We start from the raw sequence: 25,137 nt of genomic DNA on the forward strand, positions 1-25,137 counted from the left end.
ATGATCAGTGTGCCCTGATGATCAGTGTAGCCCCAGCAGTGCCACCTGTCAGTGCCCATCAATGCCACCTGCCAGTGCCCATCAGTGCCTCATCAATGCCACATATCAGTGCCTACCAGTGCACATCAATGCCACATATCAGTGCCCATCTTAGCTGACTTTCAGTGTCACCTATCAGTGCCAGTCAGTGCCACTTATCAATGCCAGTCAGTGCCACCTGTCAGTGCTGCCAATCAGTGCCACCTATCAGTGCCACCTGTTAGTGCCGCCTATCAGTGCCACCTATCAGTGCCCATCAGTGCAGCCTATCAGTGCCCATCACTGCAGCCTCATTAGCGCACATCAGTGAAGGAGAAAAATCACTTATTTACAAAATTTTATAACAAAAACTAAGAAAAAATTTTTTTTTTCAAAATTTTCAGTTTTTGGTTTGTTTAGCAAAAAATAAAAAACCCAGAGGTGATTAAATACTACCAAAAGAAAGCTCTATCTGTCTCAAAAAATGATAAAAATTTCATATGGGTACAGTGTTGCATGAACGCGCAATTGTCATTCAAAGTGTGATAGCACTGAAAGCTGAAAACTGGCCTGGGCAGGAAGGGGGTATAAGTGCCCTGTAGGCAAGTGGTTAATATCTTTATTAACCACTTTTCCTGCTGCCCTATAGCAGAAATACTGCTACAGGGTGGCAGGGGTGTGCAAAATCACGTATATATATGTGATTGTGCATTTCCGCCACACCCGCGCCACCATTGGCGGCCTCACCTATTGATCACCAGGTCTCGGTGTGTCACGAACGGGGGAGGGACATGTATGTAAACAATACAGATCTCTCCCCTCTCTGCTCCTGCACACTGCTTTGTATGGCTCTGCATAGTAGAGCCATACAAAGCAGTGTGCTTACAGTTTAGAGCAAACACACAGCACACAGTACACAGTTAACCCCTTGATCACCCCAGATGTTAACCCCTTCCTGCCCAGTGTCATTAGTACAGTGTCAGTGTTTTTTTAATAGCACTGATCACTGTATTGGTGTCACTGGGGATGTCAGTGACAGTTAGTCAGTTCCACCCCAGTGTCAGAATGCCCGCCGCAGTCCCGCACTTACTGCACTTAGCACAGTTATTTTGTTTTTTATTTCAAGTACAACCATTGTGTAGAACTGAAAAGCAGGAAGCAGAGCCTGAGTGTGCACAGAGCAAATATGGCTGTCCCAGTGTATATATACAGTACATCAATACACACTGATAACATTATTTATATCAAGCTGATTTAAGTGCCAAACATTTCTAAAAAGTATTGAAAAGACTCTGCATTCCTTATTATTTTGTGATATTGCCAGCCACATTCAAAATGGGTTTTTCAATGTTGAAGATGTTTTATCACTGTATATGAACAGGAATAATTCAAACTTTAGACTAACTGAAACCATTAACTAGTATTAAGTTTGGGATAAACTGAGACTTATCTTGGATATCATTGTAGTGGGTCGTACACATTCACCGGCCACTTTATTGGGTACACCTGTTCAATTGCTTGGTAACACAAACTGCTAATCAACAAATCACATGGCAGTAACTCAATGCATTTAGGCATCTAGACGTGGTGAAGATGACCTGTTGAAGTTCAAAATGAGCATCCAAATGGGGAAGAAAGGGGATTTAAGTGACTTTGAACATGGCATGGTTGTTGGTGCCAGGTGGGCTGGTCTGGGTATTTCAAAAACTGCTGATCTACTGAGATTTTCACACACAACTTTCTCTAACGTTTACAGAGAAGGGTCCAATAATGATAAAATATCCAGTGACCAGCAGTTGTGTGGATGAAAATGCCTTGTTGATGTCAGAGGAGAATGGGCAGACTGGTTGCTGCGACATTAAGATGGTAGGGTCAGAGTTTGGTGTAAAGAACATGAAAGCATGGATCCACTGCCTTCTATCAATGGTTCAGGCTGGTGGTGGTGGTGTAATGGTGTGGGGGATATTTCCTTGGCACTAGCAAGGTGTACCTAATAAAGTGGCCGTGAGTGTACACTCTCCTGTTTTATATAATAAAGACTTAGACTAAATTTGGGTTTATTTCAAATGGGTCATATACACTCTCCTGTTTTATATAGCAAAGTGCTAACTATTGAAAAAGGATAATTATTAGGAATAATGAAATCTTTCACTCCAAAAGGTGACTTGCGTTGGCCATGTTATTGGTGCAGTAGTCGCTGACACTCAGGAGCATGCACAACAGGCAGCAAAAGCTGTGAAGGTGACCTACGAAGAATTGGAGCCAATTATTACTATCCAGGTATATTAATTATGTCCCTTGCAAATTAAATTGCCAACTGGAATTAAACCACTCCTTGACTCATTGACCACTCCCACACATGTTATCAAGTTAATTGATTTTCTTTTCTAGACTTATATCTGAGGCATGACCTATGGAAATGCAGGCAGCACTGTATCCCTCTTCCCGAATACTTATACTTAATAATTTATTCTCAAATGATGACACACACACACAACATTTCTTTTTGGCATTAATGTTGGCTGCGGCACATCTATTGGTAATTACACATAACATAACTTAAATTTGCAATATAATTTATTCAAACATCTTACACTTTATTATCAACAATGAATAAACTTGCTCAGTCTTTAAGGACTCGAGCTATACTGAAATAATTATATCAATAAGTCCCCCTTTTTGTATAGAAAGGGTGACACAAACCACATAAATTGTGCCTTGCGACAAGGGAGCAAGGGTCAGGAGACTTTTGGCTAACTCTGACCAACTGCAAAAATCTCTGCCTTTATATAATAAGCCCCCCAATATTCCAGAATGTTCCAAGGACACGTGGTTATCCAGCCTTTTCCATGGTCACGTGCTTAATTCCTGTCCCGCTTTTTCCTTATATGTATTTCTTAAAGGGCCCTAACCTAATTCCTACCTATTTCTGAGGATTTTTTTTTTTTTATATTAAAATATAGAGGGATGACGTCCGCATGCCCATGCTGTCGGGCTCCTATGTTAGAACCCTCATTTTTCATTCTTTCAGCAAGTTAATATACCGTCATAATAATTTCATTTCTTGCCTACTTATCATGTTTTGACAGCTGCAGATTGGCATTTCAGGGTGGAGGTACATATGGATGATAGGACCATTTGGTTATAGTAGATCTCTAGGCAAAACTCTTTTTGTTTTGAATAAAGTGATGAAAGGTTAGAACCTCTCTTAGGTTTTTATTGGTACTTTGTTGTTTATCAATGCCAGATACCTGGCACTTTTAGAACTAGTTCATATCAGCAGCATTGCCCAATGCAGTCCCACCACAAAGACAAGCCTTGTGCTGCATGGGCCTGTTCACACCAACACAGTGTGTTGCTGTGCATTGCAATAAAATGATGAAGGCATAATTTTATCATTTAGCATTACACTAACCTTTAGCCCTTGGACTGTCCTAACACCTGCCCCTTACCTGAACCTTAAAGCTTTTTGCTGTCTTCACATCTTAGCTTCATGGACCTAGTCTTCTTGCGACTTCCAGTAGTCTGGACCTACCTACAAATACTGGACAGAAAACCATTTGGGGATATCTTTCATATGGGTTTTTTTTCTTGTGGAGCAACATAGACACAGTATTTTTCCAAAATTGGGCTGAAGGTCCCAGCAAAAGGGTAGTACCTATTGTCTTTGCTCCTACCTGCTATCAAGTTTTCCAGATTTGAACCCATCTTATTTTTAAAGTCCAGGTGGCTCAATGATGTTCAATCTATACTACCTCTAGAACATTTTTCTCTTGCATCACCATAAAAACATTCTTTAAATATTTTCCATCTGTATCCAAATATTAAAATATCAAAATTAATTTTAGAAATATAGTGAGATTTCACTGGCCCATATTGTTTATTGTTTATGACTTTGTCATATTCAGTACTCTCATATGTAAAAAATTGCAAATTCATACATATAAACCAAAAGTTTGTGGACATCTGACCATCACGCCTCTTTGGACATTCCATTCCAAGACCATGGGCCTTATTGTGGTAGGTCCCACTTTGCAGCTTTAACAGTCTCTACTCTTCTGGGAAGGCTTTCCACAAAATTGTAGGACGTGTTCATGGGAATTTATGCCCATTCAGGCAAAAGAGCATTTGTGCAGTCAAAGGTGTTCAATAGGGTTGATGTCGGGGCTCTGTGCAGATCCCTCAACTCCTCCACATTAGACTCATCCACATGTGTTTTATGGAGCTGACTTAGTATACAATGGCACAGTTATGATGGAACAAAAAAGGGTCTTTCTCAAATTGTAGTCACAAGGTTTAATTAAGCAAACAATTGTCTAAAATGTCTTTGCATACTGAAACATTAACAGTAACGTTCTCTGGAAACCTGAACCTAATTATTTAGAGAGGTGCCCACATACTTTTGGCCATATTGTAGGTGTGTTGTTCAGGTGTTCACAAACCCCCCACAATCAGTGGTGTATTTAGGTTTTGTGCTGCCCTAGGCAACACAAAAATCATCTGCCCCCACAGACACCGACCAACACCTCTGCCCCCCACCTGGGAGTACCTTCCAATACCCCCTCCCCCCCAGCGATAGAGAGAAAGACACTCGTTTTCACAGCTCCAGACATCCCCGGGAATGAGAGTCAGGCTCTGCATACATCATCAAGCGACTCTCAGCCTCTTTTGGATCCCACCTGGTTCCCATGGCGCGTGTATCCCTTCGTTTAAGGGGAGGTGCTGCTCCCCTGAAAAATGCCACCCTAGGCAAGTGCCCTGTGTGCCTTGTGGTAAATACACCCCTGCTCACAATATAGTATATATAATGAGAAATCTGAATGCAACTGGTGAAACCATTTGAGCCACATCTGACCCTCTTAATGATGATCCATGGTCTATTACTCAGCCAATGCATAACGGTTTTGAGTACTCCACACAGATAGGGTCAGCAAACTGGAGCTTTATGGACAACAGAATGAACTTAAATAAAAAAAGAACAGTAAGCAGTTTTTGTAGACTGCAATTGAATCTCTAATGATTTGTGAATTATTTTGGAAAAAGGATTTGACAGATTTTGATGTGTTCTAGGGTTTTTCTGCATCATGAAACTCAGTCTCTTTATATAAGTCTCTTTTTTTCTGTCTGACTTCAGGAAGCTATAGACAAACAATCATTTCATCCGCCTATCAAGAAGATAGAAAATGGGAATATTGAGAAAGGCTTCCAGGAGGCAGATCAAATCATTGAAGGTGAGACAAGCAGCAAGTTTTGCTGCATCTATATTGATGATGGTGAAGTTGCCCCCATTCCCCTCTTGTGGCTATACCAAGCTCTGCTCTTTTAGGAATACTTTTCTTACAGGGTGTGTCTCTGAGAATTTTTGGCTATTTATCCAAAAGAAAATTTCCAATTCATCCCAAAGATCTTTAATAAGATTGAGGTCAGGGCTCTATGCACTCACGTTTCTCCAAACCAAACTCATCAAACCATATCTATATGGAGCTGGCTTTGTGCACAGGGTAATAGTGATGCTGGAACAAAAAAGAGCCTTCCCCAAATTGTTACCACAAGACTTGAAGCACATAGTTGTCTAAAATGTATTTGTATGCTGTAGTATTAACAGTGCACCTCACTGGAAACACACAAAACTGAGTCCACTAATTTGAAGGGGTCTCCTCAAACCTTTGGCCATATAGTAGATGTGAAGGAAGTGGCTTTAACTGGCTGTGGAGGTGGAGGAGGCTAATCCAGAACAAAATGTTTGGCAGACACTTGAATAAGTGCACATGTTCATTTTTGCACACTATCAAAATAATTGATTTCCAATTGGCCTCTTTACAGGGGAGATGTATATTGGAGGACAGGAGCACTTCTACATGGAAACAAACTGTTGTATTGCGGTACCCAAGGGTGAGGATGGAGAGATGGAGCTCTTTGCCTCTACCCAGAATACCACTGAGACACAGGTACCCATTCTTCATCACAAGCATACCTGCAGGAGATCAAAGCTTTCTACCTTTATTGTTGCATCTCTGGTATATTTTTTATAATTGTTTGTAATTTTAAAGCTGTTTTTTTCCACTGATATGACAATCCAACAAAAGGTAAATGGCAGTAATCTCTATATTGTTTTCTGTCACCCACTGTGTCCTGTAAAGATGGAGCTGCTTACATGATTTGCACATTTTTACCACATTTCCCTCCAGTGCTTCTGGATTTATCCACAACTGACCAGACAAGGCTTTGCCCTTTTTGCCATGCTGCCCAAGGCTCAGGTCTATGAGTACTACATGGTAATTAAACTAAATGTGTTCTCTGCCCATGCTGGCTAAAGCAACATATTTACTTTAATGTAAGTACCCCCAGGGGCGGACTGACAACTCATGGGGCCCTTGGGCAATAGGGGATCAAGGGGCCATGTGTCCTTGGCCAAACTCAAAAAAGCCTATGAAAAGGTTACCAGGGGCATCTCATGGGGCCCCCTACTGACCCCAGGCCCTCGGGCAGTGCCCGAGTTTCCAAATGGTCAGTCCGCCCCTGAGCACCCCTCCTGCATAAAATCACTTTTCTTTTGTTCTCCCATTTTGAATGAAGGGTGACGAAATACCTGTAGCTGGTACTTCCAGGCATATTAGTTCATGTGACTCACAAGCTTTTGGTGCTTAGCAATTACTCCCTTAAGCACCAGCACCTTCACATGAGAGAGTTCCAGCACTGTGATTAGAAGTTTATAATGAGATGCTGGAGGGGGCTGCTTTAAAATAAACCTATTCCTTCGCCCTAGGCTCGGTACAATTTAAAACCCACCAAGGCCGTAAAATAGAAAATAGCCATAACCCAGACGTAGTTAAAGCCGCAGTCTTGAGGGTAGGGATGTCTAATTTTCAGGGTCAGCATAATCAAATCAAACGCTCCTGCTGGCAAGTGGCCTTCTGAGATAGAGCCATCAACATAAATACTATACAACATATACTATTCAGTCAGGTAACTTTTTTTCTACCATTTTTTTTTAAAAGGCATTTGCTGCCCATGCTCTTGGGGTGCCATCAAATAGAATTGTGGTCCGTGTGAAAAGGATGGGAGGAGGATTCGGCGGAAAAGAGTCTAGAAGTGCTGTACTCTCCACAGTAGTAGCATTGGCTGCCCACAAGTAAGATGTAAATTATGCTTTCAGCAGTTTTAACAGATTTGGCCTTGGGTTATAAACCTCTAAAAAAATGTGACATATCTTACTCACTCAATAGCCACACCTGAAATAAGTGGTTCAATCCTTAACTAGCGCACAAGTGTCCCAAAACAACTCCTCAGCTGCCAGACCATATGATAGCACCCCATGATGAGTTCCAATGATATCAGTTCGAATAGTCTAGTGCTTTGAACATCCAGGAAACACTTCAATCCCCCAACAGGTAAGCATGTCCCAAATTATCTCCCAGACTCTTACAGATCAGCTACCAAAAATTAAAATGATGGGTCCAATAAAGCTTTATTCTCCAACCCTTTAGTGTCTTCTTTGTCTTTTTATCTCCTCTCGTGTGTAATACCTTCAATAACACTGATATTATTGTGCTCACACGTGTGTATAATTAACGTGCATGTAAAATCAACAGTGTCTTGTGACCTGTTCTTCCCTATTTTTACCAGAAAAACAAACTTTAGAGCTCATCTAATTTCTAATCAATTCTTCCTTCAAAACACCCTCAAGTCCTGGATCCTTCACTTGGCAATGTTTCCCAGGGAAAGAAATACTAAATAGTATAGTACATCCGAAACAGTATTCTTAAATTGTGCTCACATTAACCAATGCAAAAAAAGTGACCCAATTCATTCAGCTGAAGTGCACCAAACACCTTATCTGAACAACCCCTATGACACAGGGCTGTTCGGTGATCTCGCTTATAGCTCCATTGTTACTAAACTCACTTCTTTGGTGATGAAATGCTTAGCTCCCTGTAAACAGTTAACAAGCTGGACATCTAAAGAAGAAAAGAAAACTAATAGTGCAGAAAATCCCATCCAGATCACATTTATTAAAGCCAAAAAGCTCAAATAGGCAGGTAGTGTATTGTATCCAATAACTAAAATGGTGAAATGGGCACTTCCTGTTCCGGCGTGTCTCAAAATGCTAAAAATGTTTGTCCTTGTTTTCTAACTTCTCCCTGTAAATTAGTCATGTATACAGTATATAAATATAATATACAAGGATACATAATTTACCTTGTTGTAGAATAACAACCCATTGTTTTAATATGTTATATAAGCAAAAGTAATATTTTAGAATTTTTCCATTTTTTTTATAACTAATTGGTTAATTTGTGATATATTACTTACTATTTTCATGTGCTGGTGTTTAGGGGCTTGGTGTATTTTAAATGATCCCTTTGTATGTGATTCCAGTTAATGTTTGAAGACTGAATTTGAAACAGCTGTATGTCTCCTGTGACAAGACTGTCTTATGGCACAGAAATATTTTAACTGAATATTAGTTAGGTCAGGGAGTTGGGGGACAAAAAAATTGTCCTTATCATAATCACTGATTTAGTAGTTCTAGGGGTCTGTTGGATTAAACAAATCTCTCCATTGGTGTAGAACTGGTCGACCAGTCCGGTGCATGCTGGATAGAGATGAGGACATGCTTATCACCGGTGGGAGACATCCGTATCTGGGACGCTACAAGGTATTCCTGTATTTTACAGCCTGGCTTAATGTAAATAATCACAAATAAAAATTAACTGTAGGCAAAATAAAAAAGATGTAGATTGTTAATAGCATTAACACAGCAGTTTTTATTTTTCTGACTCCCCCCGTAACGTGGTTTTGTTACCTGTTGATCCTGCCAGTAGACCTGTTATTTTCCAATAACTGAAGCAAGTCAAGCAGTCTAGCAAAAATAGTAGTTACAGTAACAGGGAGTCCCAGTGTTAGCTGCTAAATGTTCCCAGTAGCTGTCAATCATCCAACATGGGGCATTGCCTACAGCGGATTAGATGAAAGCACAGGATGACCACCATCCTTCAATTCAGGGAGCTTGTGGTCAGTTTATAAAAGACGATCTCACAGAGAGGAAGAACTGGCAGGATCATTGGGTATTTATAAAACATTTACCCTCACTAGAAAATAAAAAAAAACATATACAGCTGCATTTACAGGACAAAAGAAGAACTATTTACTCTTTAATAGTTGCGTTTACATACACTTTAAAGCATATGTAAACCTTTTCCTTGTAAAACAACTGATTCACTTTAAAATAAAAATGAAAAGCATATATAAGAACTTTTGTATAAGTGATCACATAACCTCTGTTCTCAGCTGCATAAGGAGCTCAAAGAGCTGGGGGTGGAGAAACAATAGGACAATGGTCTTCCCGGTGAATGACTATGCAAGGGGGGGGGGCTGCTTTTGCAACAAATCTAATCAATGGAGGAGAGCTAGAACTGACTGTACTGTGCCCTTATGCCCAGTGCGGTCAGTTTTTGATAGAAGGGCAGAGGGACTGACAGAAACATCAGGGATTTCACACAAAGGAAGCAATACAAAGAGAACAGGATACTTTTTCATATAAGTACATGGTACAACAGGCACATATCAGGGATATGAAATGCTGGATTTACATATTCTTTAAGTCATCTTTTTATTAGTAAATGCAATCCTTCTGAACCAAATGTAACACAACCCAGCTAATTATATTCCAGTGAGGTTGCCTGTTTTAGAACAGTGTAATATGTAATAAGCTATAAAATCACATCTAAAGCTATTTCCATTCTAGGAGGCGTTAATGTTAGGCCCCAGGCACAAGGGCAGAAAAACCACCTCCCTTACAAGCAGTATTTATTTATTTGCGCATGCTTCTGAACACATTCAAGGTGTATAAATGCAATGTGGTATTTAGATTTGTATTATGAAGCAGTGATCAGGGGCATAAAAAAATACCCCAAACCTGTATTCAAAAAGCAGCTGACCATCATAATTTACATGCATGCATGTGAAATGCACATAAGTAATTCGAAATTGAATATGTATGCGTGTATATTCATTCTAGTGGCTAGAATAAATGAATATTCGAGCCACTGGAATGAGTTTATGCACACACTTCTAAATTTCATGCACCTTTACAATTGCATAAACATGCATAGCTACATGGAAAAATGAATATTTATTAAACTGGCCATACAAGGATCAAAATTTCAGCAGGGATTAGATGGATTTCGATTCATGTTTGGGCATGGTGGTTTTACAGAAGTCGACCACCTTGCAACACATAAACACACTAAAGCAACACATAAACACACCAAAGGCAAGTAAAAAAGAAGGTCCACTGATTTCTTCTGAGTACTGTATAGTGGTACGGACATCTGTTAAATACAGGGGGGGGGATCATTTATGAATGGGTAGTCATACCCTGGTGGGTCCAGAAGGAACTGCACCCTCTGACCTCCATGTGGTCATATTCTAGTCTGCAGCATCAACCAATCATTTGTCCCTTTAATAAATGTAACCTGTCATGAAAGAATTATGGAAGCCGCCATTACTTATCATTTCATCTTAAAATGCTAGTTGGCTGGCAGTCATGTTGATTCATAGGCTGTAAAAGTTTAAGTCACTGACCTGGAACAAGTATAGAGATAAGGAAATCTGACACTTTGCTGACACTCAATTACGACATGTTTGTTCTGACTCTGTGATTTAGTGCATTTATGTTAGGCCCAGCCAAGCAACAATCAATTTAAAGAATATGGAAGCCCAACATTTCATATTCCTGATGTGTGCCTGCTGTACCATGTACTTGTATGAAAAAATATCCTGTTCTCTTTGTGTGAAATCTTCGGTGTTCCTGACAGTCCCTCTGCTTTCCTATTAAAAACCGACCACACTAAGCAGGAAACCACAGTGTGGTCACTTCGCTAGCTATACTGGGAACTGAGACTGCTCTCCTTCAATGATCAGACTTTTCCTGACATTCCCCCCCCTCACAGCCTTTCATTGGAAAGATCAGTGTCCTGCTGCTTCTCCTCCCCCAGCTTTTATGCAGCTGAGAACAGAAGGAATGTGATTACTTATAAAAAGGGGGGAAAAGTGTTTATAATGTGTTTTCTATATTTATATACACATGTTTTGCATCTCATTTCTATTTTAAACTGAATGGGTTGTTTTACAAGTTTAGGGTTTACAGTCACGCTAAGAAGGAGGCCAGCAATGGCAGCTCCCATGCTTCTCTCATGACAGGGTCACTTTCAAGTTTGGCACTGATTCATTGACATTAATTCATGACATCCTGCTTCATCTCACAATTGCAGGTTGGATTCAAGAAAAGTGGACAAGTAACTGCCCTAGAAATTTTCTACTATGCAAATGCTGGAAACTCTGTGGATTTATCCCATGCAGTAAGCCCCTTCCCATGATTTCTGTGTAATGTATTTTGATCCTGCCATTTTTAAAAAATGACTTGTATTCTCAAAAGTGGAACAAACATTAGGATGGATTGCATACTTTGCTGGGTTTAGGTTGAACTGTATAGAAATCCTAATGTGTTAAATCACTTAAAGAACACACATTCAGTCAAACTTTTGTTTTGTTTGTAAAACTCATTGGTAGCCAGAGACCATGTAATTGAAGCTGCCTAGTCTTTTGGCCATTTTTTTATTCATGCCAGGAATTTCATTCATAATAACACATGGTAATGCTGCCATGTACTCTACAGAAGTGTGAAATGTAATAACACGTTCAATTCTCCTCTCTAGATTCTTGATAGAAGTTTACTCCACATGGACAATGCTTACAAAATCCCAAACATCAGAGGAACTGGATATCTGTGCAAAACCAACTTACCTTCAAACACTGCATTCCGAGGCTTTGGTGGTCCTCAGGGGATGATGGTGGCAGAGGCATGGATGAGCGATATCGCCCAAGTGTGCAAATTGCCACCAGAACATGTATGTAGAATGCAGATACATTATGCTGGCCAGATGGTCAAATTCAGGAATGGACATTTTCAAAAGAAGGGTTGTGGGTTAACTGAGCTGTTATTTAGATCTACATGTGTTTTACCATTGTAGCATTACCCCTGTAGGAGCCGCTGGAAATGCTTGTCCTCTGCTACTGCCTTGACCTTTCAAGCTCCTTAACCCTTCTGACACTCCAGGTTCAGACATGTTAGACCAACAATGTTCACCAAACTAGTTTCCAATAATACCCAGCACAAAGTGAAAAAAAGGCAATGGACACAATGGGGGTTATTTACTAAAACTGAGTGAGAGTACAAAATCTCTGCATAGAAACCAATCAGCTTCCAGGTTTTATTGCCAAAGTCTAATTGAACAAGGTAAAGTTAGAAGCTGATTGGCTACCATACACAGCTGCACCCAATTCTAAATGCATCAGTTTTAGTAAATCTACCCCACTATTTCAGTAACTACAGTTGTACTGACTATCTCAAGGATGGCTCCAGTTAGCATTTAGAGGATTAAAAACTATTTACAGCAATGTACACAATTTGAAGGAATAAATAACGGTAGCACAAAGTGAATATCAATGCTTAAATAATGGCAAACTGTGCATAATCACTGTGCAACAATGCAACACTGGTTGTGGTGGAGAGGCTTAAGAAAACCACCATCTTCCATGTGACCACTGGTGCAACACAATGGGACCACGTGATTGCCTTTTTATGGATATTTGTAAAAAGAAGAGGCGCCCCTTTAAATAAGCAATAAATAGTGGTGGATATGAAATAGAGTCAACCCAAAGGTTGGGGATGGGATTTTCTGCTAGCATGTTGGGGCCCTTTGAAGGTGAAGAGTAATGAAGAATTACAGAGAGCTGCAGACAGAACTATGAAAATAGCAAATCATGGATTTCTTTCTTGATTTGGATAAATCGTTGTCTGCTAGCAGTGTCCTTATACAGCTAAGTAGATAAAAAGACCAGCAGCTGCCCTTTCAGCAATCCTGGTTCAGATGTAGTCTTTGGCACTTCAGGATGAGCTGAGCAGTTTCTTATAACTTCACAGGGGAAGCAGTGATGATACAGTAGGTTAATGCACTGACAGCTATTACCAATGATGCTGAGAAGGACTGTGAGGATTGCTGGTTAGTGGACAGTGGTTGTGAACACTCGGTGTATCAGTCTGCAGTGCAGCTGCACAGACGAACGAGCTGTGTGTCACTACCACCGGCTGGGCCGCTGAGTTCTGATGCAGCTGTATGCAGAACATCAGCCTTCAACTGTCCTCTTTATTGTCCCCGGGCCGAGAGAGCAAGCCCAACAGGAGCAGTCAAATATATGAGCTCTCCCATAATCCTTTGTTGGATCAGCTTTCTGGAATTTGTAGTTCCGAAGGGGCCCTAAAATACAGTGAGAATTGGCCGCAGAACTACAGGTACCAAGATCCTCTGCTCTGTTCAAGAACAGCTCCCCTCCTCTATAGGCAGGAGGTGATGTAACGGTCTGGTCCTGGGCAATAGCAGGTAGCTAGCTAGTCTATGGTTCTCTCTGATAATGTTCCCCTGAATCCATTTTGCAGTAGCCAGCACCTGGCTACATAGTTACATAGTTAATCTGGCTGAAAAAAGACAAAAGTCCATCCAGTTCAACCATAGAAAAAAAAAGTTATAATCCTATACCCACAGTTGATCCAGAGGAAGGCAAAAAAAAACCCAGCAAAGCATGATCCAATTTGCTACTGCAGGGAAAAAAATTCCTTCCTGATCCCCCGAGAGGCAGTTGGATATTCCCTGGATCAACTTTACCTATAAATGTTAGTATTCAGTTATATTCTGTGTATCTAGGAAACAATCCAGGACTTCTTTGAAGCAATCCACTGATCTGGCCAGAACCAACTTTTGAGGGAGTCTATTCCACATTTTCACAGCTCTCACTGTGAAGAAACCTTTCCGTATTTGGAGATTAAATTTCTTTTCCTCCAGACGTAAAGAGTGCCCCCTTTGATCATTGTTAAAATAATACTGTGTTCTGTATATGGTGCATTTTTATCTCAGGATTCTCATTATCATGACACATGTCTCCATGCACAGGTCAGGAAACTGAACATGTACAAGGAGGGGGATCTAACCCATTTCAATCAGAAGCTAGAGGGATTCAATGTTCAACAATGTTGGGAGGAGTGTCTGAGAAACAGCTTGTACCAGGAGAGGAAAGTGGCCATTGAGAAGTTTAACAGGTAACAGCATCCATAATATCTTCTTGACTAGGTGGCAGCAAACTGTATTAACTGGAGTTTTGTAACAGAGCCTGGTGTACCAACGTTGCCACCAGGGGTGACAGCCGACTAACAAGCAGAACAGATGTTGGAGCCATGTAAGCCCTTAGATAGTCAGAGCAAATGGTAGCAGAGTCAGCAGTCTGATCAGGTGCAGACAAACTGATCCTAAACAGATTCCAGGTTACACACAGGTAGACAAAGTAATGATTGACAATAGCAGAGACAACGGGATGATGATCAGAATTAGTACAGACAAGCTGAGTAAGCTTATCCACAAATTTTGCAAGAGCAGTTGAGGGAATGAACAGACAGTCATCAGACAGGCCTTAATCCAGGGTATGAGTAAACAGAGCACCTGTTGATTAGGCACAGGCTAAATGTCCAGCAGTCTACTGAAGTTTTTCTGATTTGGTAAGGTGTGTGCTGTAGAGATTTGAGCTGCAGTACTAATTGTTACAGGTTTATTTACGCAAAATAAGTTTAAAAAGTTGGCATTGGAGCACCTGCACATATATTGTTAGACTGAGAAGTTTCAACTTCATAATAATAATGAAATCTGATTGCTGGTGCATTAGGCAGAAATGAAATGACAGATAAGTTTCAATTAGGGGTCCATGAAGAGCTTGTTGAAGAGCTTTAATGCACAATGTAGGAATTCTTTGATGCATTTCATGCTGGATCACATAATCATAAGGCTTATGATCAAGTGACATCAAAAGCGTCAAGATGTATTTTAAACCATTGTTTCATTGTGTATAAAATCTCTCCTATAAACCTCCTATATGTGAGAGGCAGCTAGAAGCCTACAAAGGCTCTTTGCTGCTTGGAAGCCCTCTGTGGGCTCATGATTGTAGCTTCACATGCTGTAAGGCTGTGGTGTCAGTGGTGGCTCCAAAGTCAATGTGAGACAAAGTTGTTTGGCAACAACAGGTCTTTAATTTCTTTCATTTCTTGTACAAGGAGATGGCAGAGCTTAGTTTTAGGAGACACCCAGCCTACATGTGAGAATTTTTGTTAGGTGGAGCTACAGTTGATTTAGAACTCGGGTTAAGGGTTTTACCTGTGTTACTGTATAGCCCAAAACTTTTATATATCTGAAATGTGTTTGTGTATTGTCATACAGACAACACCGATGGAAGAAGAGGGGTATCGCTATCATCCCAACCAAGTTTGGCATCAGTTTCACCCTTACCTTGCTCAACCAGGTTTGTTTAAGGGAAAACAAGGGTCCTGTCCGCTTAGATGGGACAGTTTGCAAACAACTGGGAAACAATCTATGTAGATGCCACTTAACACGAAGCAAAGGTTGCCTACATGTGCTAAAAAGAACTAAATAATCAATTAACGCTGTTACTGGGTGTCAATGTTTGAATAAAATTGTGTATAGGTTATACTTGGTGGCAGCCATTGTTGTTCATTACATCCTCTGGCTCTGCCTGCTGATTTGCAATGCTACCCAAGGGTTGTGCTATATTGTTCTCATTAACAATGCAACACTGTGGGGGAGATTTACTAAAAATGGTGCTCTCAGGATCTGGTGCAGCTGTGCTTAGTAACCAATCAGCTTCTAACTTCAGCTTGTCAATTAAGCTTTGACAATAGCATTGGTTAGTATGCGCAGATGCACCATATTCTGTGTGCGCCGGTGTTAGGCAATCTACCTCTATGGGGTTTATTTACTAAAACTGGAGAGTGCAGAATCTGGTGCATCTCTGCATAGAAACCAATCAGTTTCCAGGTTTTATTGACGAAGCTTAATTGAACAAGCTGAAGTTAAGTCCTCATGCACAGGGGACGTTTTTACAGCGGCTGTTTTTGGCTTTTGACGTTTTTTTCTACAGCTAGTAAACTCCCCAGCATGTTATCCTATGTGTCCATGCACACACAGACTAATCAACGTTTTTTGTCTAGAAACCCCCCTCAGAACTAGTGGGTTTCTAGAGGAGTTTTTTATCTGTAAAAACGCTCTAATACTGAAAAACACAGCAAAACTCAGTAAATCATGGTAAATCGTGGAAAACCAGTGTTTTTGGAAATTTTTTGGACCAAAAAAAACCGCGAAAAAAAGCAGCAAAACGCTAATACAAAAACGCTGAAAAACTCAAGTTTTTAATGTGACTTTACACAGCTAATGTTACCAGCGTTATTAAAACGCCCCCAGTGTGCATGGAGCCTTGTTGGTTAGCATGCTCAGCTGCACCAGATTTTGTGCTGTTCAGTTTAAATATACCAACCCCTGTGAGTTGTCTAAGTCACTGAAAGCAATGCAATCCGTGTGCTCTATATCTTTTCTGAAGCTTTTTTAAAGCAGAACTTCACCCTCTCAGTCAACACTGACTATTTTTAATTCTTATGCTGCTAGCATTGGTAAATACATAGAAAAGTATATCATATTTACTCTTTTTTTTACGTTTCTTCAGTTATTTCCTGGCTTCCATGCCTAGGCAAACGATGTAACATATCCCAGGAATCTTCAAGAGGGGAGGAGGGGTTTTCTTAGCTAAGCACACCCTCCTGCCTGCATGCCTGAGTTAGAGTAGATGGATTCCAGGATGTAAATGCTACTTGAATCATCTGCCATTACTCAAGATGGCCAATGCCAGAAATGCTATGGAATGCTTTTCAATGTGATTTCTTAACAAAATAAAGCATGGAGGAATGGATAGATGGGTGTTTGTTTTGAGTATTAACCACTGCAATAGCCGGCACTTTTACCCCGTTCCGACCCAGGCCAATTTTCAGCTTTCGGCACTCTCACAGTTTGAATGACAATTACATGGACATGCAAATGTAAATAATAGTCCCCCTGCGCTCCACTGGTAATAGTATGATCAATTAATTTATGCAAGCTGCTGTCACCTTTTCCTAATACCTGAGGATATACAATAGTAATATACTGGTGGTGAAGCGCTACACACACACACACACATATATATATATATATATATATATATATATATATATATCAGTGTGTATAATAAATCTACAATGATATATCTATGCATATGGATCAACAAAATGAAATGATATATAAACGAAGCATGCATATAAAATTATATAATGCTCTAGCTGGTGCTTTTAGATCATGCTTAAATAAATGGATACCAGGTGCTGAAGTGCAAACGGGTCAGTCAATTACTGACCTGTACCCAATGTGCCAACAAAAAAAACCCTCATGAGGGTAAAGTTGATGAGAAGATAAATATATCACACTCTATTAAAAAGTGACAAGTGCTCTGACTGCAGACACAATAGGTAAATATATCTATATATCAAAGTCCTCAATGAAGTGCAATAAATCGTGCATGAAGGTTGATGTGCAAAATAGGCAATAGTAGTGCTTCAATTTTTCACTCCAAACATTACGCGTGCTTGTGTGACACATGTGTGTATCACTATCCAAAAGTGACTAGAGTGCCTCCTCACCTCCCTGAAGCGACCCCTAAGGGCCACAACACATTGAGCAATATGTGATCCACAACACTGGGGATCTCAGATAATTGGCTCCTATGCTTCCACTCAGCCTCCACTGCCAGGTCACTTTGGTGATGGTGGTCAGGAATAGGAATATCATAAGGCCATCATGACAAAGCCACGTGGTATCGTGGAGTAACGCGTAGAGCGCGGTGATGCATTTCCGGTGAAGCATTTCCGCTTACACACTTCTGGTAGACGCCATCTTTGGACACCCAGGGACCTGCAGTACACCCACAGCACATGGGAAACCGCTGAATTGTATCTGCATCACTGTGAGTGTCCTTTTGGCTTATTTACCTGCTATTTGAATAAATCATACTACACTATGGAGGCTCTCTTTGTCTACCTCTTTATGGCCTTATGATATTCCTGATGTTGTGACCACCATCTGAGGGGAAAAGTGACCTGGCAGTGGAGGCTGAGTGGAACCATGTGTTGTGGCCCTTAGGGGTCGCTTCAAGGAGGTGAGGAGGCACTCTAGCCACTTTTGGATAGTGATACACACATGTGTCACACAAGCACGCATCATGTTTGGAGTGAAAAATTGAAGCACTACTATTGCCTATTTTGCACATCAACCTTCATGCACGATTTATTGCACTTTATTGTGGACTTTTGATATATAGATATATTTACCTATTGTGTCTGCAGTCAGAGCACTTGTCACTTTTTAATAGTGTGTGATATATTTATCTTCTCATCAACTTTACCCTCATGAGGGTTTTTTTTGTTAGCACATTGGGTACAGGTCAGTAATTGACTGACCTGTTTGCACTTCAGCACCTGGTATCCATTTATTTAACCTCCCTAGCGGTCTGATTATGTCCATATTTCTGTGCTCAAAGCGGTACATATTTTTGTATGGAAATATGTAGTTTTTTTATTGTAGGCCTGTCATTTTTAGGAATAACTCACTGAAATCTGCCCGAACAAGAGTCTAGTAAACATCCCAGGTAGGATAAAACTTGAAACACGAAATCATAAATTATAATTTAATAAATAATCATAAAAAATAATAATATAACAATAAATTCAATTCAATAATATAATCAAACCAAAAACACTGAAATTTGAAATATAGCGCCAAGTTCGCACATCACTGAGCAAAGTCGCAGAATCGTTTTCAGTGTCTGATGACGAATTTCTCCACGAATCATTATCACTCAATTCTGCAAGTAGTTCTAATTTACTATCGCTGTTCTCTAGCTGGTCTAAAACCGATTTAGACCTAAAGGGACGCTTTTTGGACGCCATGGACATTTCTCAGTTTCCAGGCAGAAAGAACAGTAAAAACGCAGGCAGGGCACAGGACAAAGCACTCGGGACAAAATGTATGTGAAATGGTTTGATACAGGAATGTAATACTATGTGATTTTAGTGAATGTCACTTTTTGTTATTTTCAAATTTCCCGCCGTTCCGTCCCCCGTACGTCCCGACCCTCACAGGGGACGGAACCCAGAAGACAGATGCCGGCATCTGCCGGATTACATTGTCGGGGACACTGCAGGAGGGACATCGCGGGAGCGCAGGACAAGGTAAGTGACCGAGGGATCACGGAGCAGCACCGCATGGTAAGCCCAAGTGCAGCTCAGGGTTACCGCTTGTGATACTGAAACTTTACCTCGAGCTACACTCGGGAATACCGCCAGGGAGGTTAAGCATGATCTAAAAGCACCAGCTAGAGCATTATATAATTTTATATGCATGCTTTGTTTATATATCATTTCATTTTTTTGATCCATATGCATAGATATATCATTGTAGATTTATTATACACACTGATATATATATATATGTGTAGCGCTTCACCACCAGTATATTACATGGTCATGCAGCACTGTACCCAAACAAAATGTTTAGCATTTTTCCAGACAAATAGAGCTTTATTTTAATGGTATTTAATCAACACTGGTTTTTTTTGCTAAATAAACACAAAAAGTTTATTTACACGTTTTTCTTTGTTTCTGTTGTTAAAATTTTGCAAATAAATAATTGTTCTTCATAAATTTAGGCCAAAATGTATTCTGCTTCATTTCCTTCATGAAAATAACCCAAATTAGTAAATATTATTTAGTCTGTAGAAAAGTTATAGAGTCCACAATCTTTTGTATACAGTATATCTGAAAATCGGTCAATCCTGATGTACTGACTGCACTGATCTCAGTAGAGATACCCCCAAATGACCCCTTTTTGGAAAATAGACAGTCTGCGGTATTTGGTAAGAAGCATGGCAAGTTTTTGAAAGTTGTCATTTTTTGTCATAATTTTTTTGGAAATGAAGAAATTCACTATTCCCCCCCCCCATGCTGTCACCATGCAGCCCTATCATATGACTGGTGTGGTGATGAAATATATATATATTTTATAAAACACTGTGACCAGAGTAATATAATGTTACCATAGTAGAATTTCACTGCTAGAGGCAGACATTTAACTGAATGAAATTGATTAATTCAGTGTTTTTTGTTGTGATTAGCTGTGATTGGTCCAGTCTGTACATGTTGTCACTGTGACCAATCACAGCTAACAACACAATTGTATACAATGGATGGCATGAAAACATCCATTGTTTACAATTGTCATGTGACCTACTGTGATTGGTCACAGCTGTCACATGGTACTGGCAACGGGCTGGTACACAGATATGTGCCCTATAGGGTGGAACATGTAACACGTTGCACAAGTAAACTTAGCCTTTAATACAATAACATATTTGGTTTAAAATGGTAAAATTCACTAAGCATTATTTTAAGGCAAACAGTTCAATAACAACCCAAAAATATACTAATTGGAAATACACTGGGGCCATTTTATTTACATTTTATAAAGGACAAGGTGCGTTTGATCCCTTGCCCTAGTTTGCCAAAATCAGACCAGTTCTGCACCATGGCCACATATGAACCAACCCATGCCAACCATCCCAAAGACCTACACCAGGAAGCACCAAAACTAGCCCTGCTTTGCCATAAACTAATGGTAAAACAATATGAGGACCATGCTGATGAACAAACTAACCACTGATTATTTCATATTTAAGAAGTAGTTCGTAATTGAGGTACCTCATGTGTCTCTTTCATATGTCCTTCATGTCTTCTCTTCTACAGGCTGGAGCTCTGGTACATGTGTACATAGATGGGTCGGTTCTGTTAACCCATGGTGGGACAGAGATGGGTCAGGGGCTGCACACCAAGATGGTTCAGGTAATCAAATACCAGATGTTATTTAATTTATTATTACGTTTATTAACTTTTTTTTTTCATTAATGTCTGTGTTGGGAACATTCAGCAGTTTACACCCATACTAGTGTATGGCATACTAGTGCACACAGTTATGGGCAAATGTTTGTGAACACCTGACCATCACACCTATATAGAATTTTTAGACATCCCATTCCAAAACCATGGTCATTAATATTGAATTCTCCTCCCCCCTTCCTAACTATAACAGCCTCCTCTCTTCCGGGAAGGCATTCTATCAGATTTTGGAGTGTGTCAGTGGAAATTTGTACCCATTCAGCCACAACAGCATTTTTGAGCTCAGGTACTGATGTTAGGTGAGAAGATTGGGTTTTCAATAAGATTTCCAATTCATGTCAAGGGTGTTTGATAGGGTTGTGGAGTTGGCTTTGTACACAGGGGCACAGTCATACTGGAACAGAAAAGGACATTCCCCAAACTGCTGTCACAAGGTTGGAAGTACACAGGGGCATAAATAAGTCAGTTCAGAGCAAGGGAGGCTGCTCTTCCCCAGCTTCAGTCACATGACCCAGGTTAGGGGAGACTTTTCCTATTCTGAACTGCCATTGTCTGGTAAGTGTGTTTTATGGAGCAGGGAGAAATGTACTGAGGGGTGAGAGCTGTACTGAGGGTGGAGAGCTGTACTGGGCAGTTAGGCTTGGAGAGCTGTACTGGGGGGAAAAACAGCACTGAGAGGGGATAGCTGTACCGCATGGGAAGAGCTGTAGTGGGGAAGGGGGGGAGAGTTATACTGGTGGGTCAGAGCTGTATTGGGGGAAGGGAACTCCGGAAGTGGGGTTACATACTGGGAAATCTGTAGCAGTGGGTGGGGGGTGATCTGTATCGGTGGGGGGGGGGGGGCAGAGCTGTACTGGGGGAATAAGCTGTACTGAGGGAGGATAGCTGTACTGCGTGGGAAGAGCTGTACTGGGGCAGAGCTGTATTAGGGGACGTAGATGTACAGAGGGGAAGAACTGTACTGGGGGGAGAAGAGCTGTACAGAGGAGAGCACTGTACTGGGGGTGAGAGCTGCTCTGAGGGGGAGTAGCTGTACTGGGGGAAGGGAGCTGTATTTAGAGGGAGAGCTGTACTAGAGGGGGAGAGCTGTACTTACTGGAGGGGGGGGATTCTGTAGTAATGGGAGAAAGAAGGGAGATCTGTACTGGGGAAGGGGATGTTGACTTGGGGAGGGAGGGTTTTTTGTTGTTCTTTGTCTACAGACCTGTGCATTACGCTGTCCTGACCCCTGCTTTCTGTTTAATGCACTCATAACCCCTGTGCTCTGTGCATTACTCCTGACCCCTGTGCCCTTTGTGTTACTCACTCCTGACCTCTATACTCTGTATGTTACCACTCCTGACCTCTGTGGTCCATACATTACACACTATTGTGCCCTGCTTTCTGTGTTTTTTGCACTCATGACCTTTGCATCCTGCCAGATGTGCACTCCTTACCACTGCACTCTGTGCAATATGCACTCTTGACCTCTGTATTCTGTACTCCTGAACCCTGCACTCTGTGTATTAAGACACTTATTACTTCTTTCTTTTCAGTGACACACCAATGCAGAGACAATTTTTCAATCCAGTAATACCTCTGATGAAGGGGCATTTTTTTCTTTCCAGGGACACCGCAGCAGATTTAGGGACGAGTTTTCCTTTCAGTGACATCACCGATGCAGGGAATTTTTTTTCTTCCCAACAAAGCAGGGACGTTTCTTCCTTCCAATGACACCACCAACACAAGCACAATTGTTCCTTCCAGTGACAGCACAGATCCAGGGACATTTTATATTTAGTTCAAGACTCTTAAAAATCAGTCCTGTGACACAGTGAGATTGGGCTAAACTATTCAGTGTGAATTAGCACAGGAGGGTGAGCAGTGGTACATGGATTGCCAGGGTCAAACAATGGACTGCATATTCATTTCTCTCCTGTCAGAGGTTAAAAAAAAAGAGGGTAAAGGTGGTTGTTTGTTGTGGTTTTAAACAGCTCCTTTTGCAAAAAAAAAGGAGAACATATAGGCATGTGACAATCATCAGTACATTATTTGTGCTAAATATCAATTTTTCTTTTCTTATATAGGTGGCCAGCAGAACTCTGGGAATAGCAACATCTAAAATACACATCAGTGAGACCAGCACAAACACAGTGCCCAACACGTCGCCAACTGCTGCCTCCGCCAGCTCGGACCTCAATGGCATGGCGATTTATGTAAGCAGCTGTAAATGAAAAGGAATTTGATTTAGGAGTAAGGCTCAGTATAGGCAGAACCATTGTTATGTCAGTGCTAGAAAGACTTGACTAATAGGTGATATGTAGATCATTGTCATTCACAAACTTTCCTTGGAAGATGTTTGTCACTCTCATCATATGCCCTCTGTGATGTGGTAGATTGTAAGCTCACCTTACATTTTGCAATCCAGTTGTAGTATCTCATGATTTCAAGAGCTCACTTACACTTTCTTTGACTTTAACACACATTAAAACACCTACCGCGTGCCAACATGCTCTTTTAATGTGTTTTGTTATGAGTCTGTGATGCTTTTTTGAAGTTTTAATGAAGCTTGGCAAATGCCTTTGTGTTGTGATTTTCTATTTGTTTTAAAAGGACCCAGTAGAAGCCCAGCTCAGTAGTACCCCCGCTTAGCAGATACCCAGCTCATTAATGCCCCTGTTCAGCAGATCCCTGACTCATTGGTATCTTTGTTCAGGAGATCCCCAACTTATTAGTACCCTCATTTAGCAGATCCCCTGCTCAGTAGTACCCACAGCTTTGCTGATCTTTCACTCACTATTAACCTCCAGCTCCGCTGATCCCACACTCAGTAGTATCCTACAGCTCTGCTGACCCCCCGCACAGTAGTAACCCACAGCTCTGCTGATCCCACACTCAGTAGTAACCCCCAGCTCTATTGACCCCCCGCTCAGTAGTAACCCACAGATCTGCTTATCCACCACTCAGTAGTAACCCCCAGCTCTGCTGATCCCCCGCTCAGTAGTAACCCCTAGCTCTGCTACTCCACCACTCAGTAGTAACCCCCAGCTCTGCTGACCCCCTGCTCAGTAGTAACCCACAGCTCTGCTGATCCACCACTCAGTAGTAACCCCCAGCTCTGCTGCCCCCCGCTCAGTAGTAACCCACAGCTCTGCTGATCCGCCACTCAGTAGTAACCCCCAGCTCTGCTAACCACCCGCTCAGTAGTAACCCACAGCTCTGCTGATCCACCACTCAGTAGTAACCCCTAGGTGTGCTGATCCTTTGGTTTGCTGATCCTTTTCTCTCTGGTCCCTGCTCACCTCCCACTATACTGCTCCCATGCTGCATACCACATGTGACATTGTCAGTTTCTGCCAGCTCTTTGCTGCTCAGTTCTCTCAGTCCAGTCCTCTCCCACCTTTAGCTATAGCTTCCCACATTGCACACCACATATTCTGTCTGCTAGTTGCTCCACTCTAGTCCAGATCCCACTCACCTTCCTGCTGCTCCATGCTACACATCAGATGTGACGTCTGCACCAGACACGTCCAAAATATATACACATGAACCAGAATTGATTGCTGATGACATTTTGTTTTTTTTGTTGGTTTCCCAGTGCATCCTGGGATATTTAATATCTGCAATACCTCCAAAACAAAGTGAAGCTAACTCTGAATAAAAGCCCCTCAAAAGCTGCAGGTTCTGTTAGCAAGCTTTGTCATAGACTTCTATGGAGGCTTTGGAGATGCTTTGAAGCACCAAAAAAGCGACATGGGGTATAGTTTTTGAAGCAAAGCAAAGCAAACGCCAGGTGTGAACAGGACTGTAAACTAGCCATTTTATTTAATGAGAGATGCATTGATTGGCTTTCCAAGTACTTTAAAAAAGAGTGTCAAATTCCACATTTGAAGCAACTGTAAATGAGCCCTTATATTAATTACTGGTAAGTAGGGATGACTTAAATGTATGAATGCACTCAACCTCAGTTCAACGGCCATTCGGCGAACATATCATATGCTTGGCAATTGAATTCAAACTCACTAAACGTAACTTCAAAAACACCATTTTGCAGAAACCAGAGAGCCTAATGCTTAAAGTGACACATTAAAAATACAAAATTCCTTAAAATATCTGTACAATATATACAACCTACTGCAACAAAACTGGCATTTACAGTACAAAGAAAAACAACGCTGTTTAAATTGCTGGTAATTTACTTTTCCCTA

General features: G+C 41.0%; 1 protein-coding gene across 1 annotated transcript in view; it reads left to right on the plus strand.

Moving 5' to 3' along the window:
- XDH (xanthine dehydrogenase) overlaps positions 1-25,137 on the plus strand; it is a 101,848-nt gene that overhangs the window by 60,754 nt on the left and 15,957 nt on the right. The window contains exons 19-29 of the mRNA XM_089685111.1: positions 2,179-2,298; positions 5,153-5,249; positions 5,842-5,966; positions 7,017-7,150; positions 8,590-8,677; positions 11,295-11,381; positions 11,739-11,930; positions 14,031-14,176; positions 15,342-15,423; positions 20,801-20,896; positions 23,017-23,145. Of these exons, the coding sequence (XP_089541237.1) occupies positions 2,179-2,298; positions 5,153-5,249; positions 5,842-5,966; positions 7,017-7,150; positions 8,590-8,677; positions 11,295-11,381; positions 11,739-11,930; positions 14,031-14,176; positions 15,342-15,423; positions 20,801-20,896; positions 23,017-23,145 (1,296 nt within the window). The remainder of the gene's footprint in view (positions 1-2,178; positions 2,299-5,152; positions 5,250-5,841; positions 5,967-7,016; positions 7,151-8,589; positions 8,678-11,294; positions 11,382-11,738; positions 11,931-14,030; positions 14,177-15,341; positions 15,424-20,800; positions 20,897-23,016; positions 23,146-25,137) is intronic.

Source organism: Staurois parvus, unplaced genomic scaffold (assembly GCF_062004578.1).
Source record: "Staurois parvus isolate SC_StPar_1 unplaced genomic scaffold, SC_StPar_1.0 ptg000362l, whole genome shotgun sequence".
Lineage (NCBI taxonomy): Eukaryota > Metazoa > Chordata > Amphibia > Anura > Ranidae > Staurois > Staurois parvus.